Here is a 3,733-nt window from a genome sequence, read left to right as displayed (position 1 = left end):
TTACCTTAGCACCAGCTGCCAACACATAAAACACCTCAACCCCCCCTCTGCCGCCCTTCAAAGCATGACTCGTTGCTATTTGTCTCCATAGGAACCGGCTGTACAGTGGCTCTGCAGACTGCACCATCATCGTAAGTGGCCATCGCCTCCCTGCTTCCTCTTTCTTTAAGGGCAAACTTGCACAATTGTTTTCATTTGCTACAGAAGTTCTGCTTTTGTCCCTCCGCTGTGCGTCTTGCGTAGGTGTGGGACATCCAGACGCTGCAGAAAGTCAACACTATCCGTGCCCATGACAACCCTGTGTGCACACTGGTCTCCTCCCACAACATGTTGTTCAGCGGCTCCCTGAAGGCCATCAAGGTACCGTGATGTCAAGTCAAGTTCAGGTTTATTTAAAGTACGTTATCATATGAAAGTGCCTCAGCGGAGATGGTGAAGTGACAAGGACAGGTCGAACATGAAATCATGCTCTGAGAAATGACACCAGTATTAGAGACGAGACAACTTGTAGGTCGTCCTGCTGATCTTTGTTTATGAGCGTAACTTCCTTGCTGGGATCTGCAATACATTACATTACATTACAGTCATTTAGCAGACGCTTTTATCCAAAGCGACTTACAATAAGTGTATTCAACATTGGTATTCAAGAGAACTACTAGTCACCAGAAGTCATAAGTGCATCTCCTTGTTTACACAAACATCTAAGAGCAGAAACCAGACCAAACGTACAGAAACAAACTAATACGAATACAATAGAAGTGAGATTTCAGTGGAGTGAAAAATCTGAATTATAGAATCAAATAATTACCAGGAAATGGTTTTATTTTAGTGACCATTAGTTCTGACTGAAAACAAGTGCCTAAATGTGACTTGGTGAGGAGAGGCAGACGGTTTGTTACCATGGTTACAAGCCAGTGAGAGAAGGAGATGATCATGTTGCTCTGTGAGAGAGTGATGTCAATCCTCTCAGACGGGGACTTTCCTTTCTTACCCAACGAGCCTCCTCCTCCTGTCAGGTTCTTTCTGTTTCAGCTCAGTGACATCATGCTCTTCACTTCACTCACCACTGTGTAGCCGCCCTGCTCTCTCTCTCTCTGTGTGTGTGTGTGTGTGTGTGTGTGTGTGTGTGTGTGTGTGTGTGTGTGTGTGAGAGAGAGAGAGAGAGAGAGAGAGAGTCAAGTATTTAAAAAGGCCATGAAAGCACAATGTAACTACTCAAGTAATTACAGTAAGACAAATAAGTTTAACAGAATTCTATTTCATAATATAAATAATGTCGATTTTGTTGCAATATTGTTTTAATAAGTTGAAGTTTTATTAGGTTTTGTCGTAGTAATAATCATAAACAACAGAAAGATGAAAAACTAAACAAAAAAATAGAAGTAAAGGAAGTGAGTATTGGTGCACAACAGAAATGACACGATGCTGGACTGAACTTAAATTAACTGTTTCACCATCTCCATGAACTGTATGTGTGTGTTCAGGTGTGGGACATCGTGGGTACGGAGCTGAAGCTGAAGAAGGAGCTGACTGGTCTCAATCACTGGGTCAGAGCACTGGTGGCCTCCCAGAACCACCTGTACAGCGGCTCATATCAGACCATCAAGGTAGGAGGAAGGGTGGGGAGGTGTTGGTAGTATACACACACACACAGTAAAACATTTCCTGTTTTGATTGTCCAATAATAGCTCAGCAACTACAAATAGACTACCCCATAGTTTGTGACTTTTTAACCAGAGCAAAAGTGTAAGGAATAGATCAAAAGGTGTTAAATATAGGTCACGTTTTATGACATTATCACCCTAAAAATTCAATATATATATCTTTTTAAATGAATAAAACTGGCCGTGCTGTTTTCCTTTGTGTGCAGCAAGAAAACAAAGAAAACTGCTTTTTGTCCTCAGTGAAAACGTTGTTTTTAAATGGCGTAACGCCAACGACTATGGACTGAAGCAGAATATTTCACTCGATAAACACATGTTCTGAATTTTTGGAAATGAGTACATCTATCTTTTTCCAGCAAATGGTGACTTTTGGTCTCTACAACGCTCTGGAGTTACTGGAAATGTGCACAGAAATTGGAAACAATGCTGCGTAGCCACCACTGCAATCTAATTCTACTAATAGTTTGATACCATTCACTAGTGTGCGTGTGTGTGTGTGTGTGTGTGTGTGGTCTAAGCCCCTCACTTGGTGAAACACAAGAGCAGAGGATATTAATGATGTGTGTGTTGCGCCGCTGCAGAATGAATAATAAGAGCCTAATCTTTATCTGCAACTGTGCAGAAATACTGTCTTTAATCAGATGGAATGGACATGAAAAAAAAGAAGAAGCTGATTTTAGATTTCAGAAGTCTCACTAATGAAGCTGAGATCTATTGGCTACAGCTCTAGCTAAATGTGTGCAATTTGCCACCTTGATCACTGTTAACTCAGTGGTTACATTGGACCTTCTCGTTGTCCGTCAACTATTATTACCCGTCATTTTAATTATGAATTATAATGAGACGTACACTAAAGGCGTCTTTAAAAATGCAGATTGTCAGATTCAACACCTCCTCGTGGTCTGCTAGCTGTGAGAGAGAGAGAGAGAGAGAGAATATTTGCATCGAGGTGCGCCTGTTGTTGTCACCCCTGAGGTCAATCTGGGTGTTAATGTAAAGTACAGAAAGTGCGTGCGTGCGCAGTGAAAGCTATTGAGATACACTGTGGTTAGTAATTGGGTTCTGTCCTCTATGTAAAAAGGACTTTAATTTGTTTTCATTCAGCGCCTCAGTACCGCGTGTGTGCGTTTAGAGTCGGTCACTAATGAATAGCTCGGGGACTCTGTGGAGAGATGAAGAGAGAGCAGAGAGGAGACTTGTTGTGGGGATGAAAGGACAGTTGATGCTTCTAAGCCCAGCAGTTCGTCTCCAGCCAGTACTCAATCAGAGAAGTTGATGAGGAAAATGTTTTGCTGGAAATTGCTGTGACAAATGTTGCCAAATATTCAATAAAAACAAACCTCTTTTAACATTTCGTCCAGTAGATATTTGGTTTGTGTACGTTCTTTACTTTTTTTAACTAAGAATGGATCAAATGAATCCACAAAATCATTAACTGTGCAGTTTCCCTCAGCTGTACGTAGCGTTGATGTGTCTTTGAGTTTTGGTTCACTCTCACTCCTCCAGTGGTGGAGCTCTGGGCCACAGCAGGCAGCGGTTTAGTGGAAAGAGCTCTATGAACTGAACGTACTCTACAACACAGCCAGACTAAGTTACCAGTTAGCTAATGAACAGTGAATTCAGCAGCTATGGAGCCAGATATCTGGTGCCATCCCTCTGTGTTAGACTGTCTGCTAACATGTTCAACACAACAACATGACTGTAAGCTGATAATACGTGTTTGGACTCGTAGTAAGAACACGTTTCCAGCTCACAGTCAGACTGAACATCTAGTCTACCTGAGAGCCAGTAGCAGCTGTGCTGTGTCGTGTGTATCGGTAGATGGCTGTGTGGGAGACACGGATGAGATATGAAGGAGTTTCATCTCATTGTCTCATTTTGTGGCCTGTTTTCAGTACTGCATCGTGATTGGCCAGGAAGCCTATCTGATTAAACTAGTGATCACTCCACTCTGTGTTGCCATGGAGATGAAAATTGACAACTTGCAGCTGTTAAACAACTCACTTTTTCCACTGCTGGTACTGTGTGTGTGTGTGTGTGTGTGTGTGTGTGTGTGTGTGTGTGTGTGT

General features: G+C 42.2%; 1 protein-coding gene across 3 annotated transcripts in view; it reads left to right on the top strand.

The window, feature by feature from the left end:
* Positions 1-3,733, top strand: part of traf7 (TNF receptor-associated factor 7) — a 17,191-nt gene that overhangs the window by 9,388 nt on the left and 4,070 nt on the right. For all 3 annotated transcript variants that reach the window (XM_031876258.1, XM_031876256.1, XM_031876257.1), the window contains exons 16-18: positions 92-131; positions 244-360; positions 1,485-1,607. In XM_031876258.1, the coding sequence (XP_031732118.1) occupies positions 92-131; positions 244-360; positions 1,485-1,607 (280 nt within the window). The remainder of the gene's footprint in view (positions 1-91; positions 132-243; positions 361-1,484; positions 1,608-3,733) is intronic.

Source organism: Anarrhichthys ocellatus, unplaced genomic scaffold (assembly GCF_004355925.1).
Source record: "Anarrhichthys ocellatus isolate YVR2014 unplaced genomic scaffold, GSC_Weel_1.0 scaffold106, whole genome shotgun sequence".
In the NCBI taxonomy this organism is placed as follows: Eukaryota; Metazoa; Chordata; class Actinopteri; order Perciformes; family Anarhichadidae; genus Anarrhichthys; species Anarrhichthys ocellatus.
This window is presented reverse-complemented; position numbering and strand designations above follow the sequence as displayed.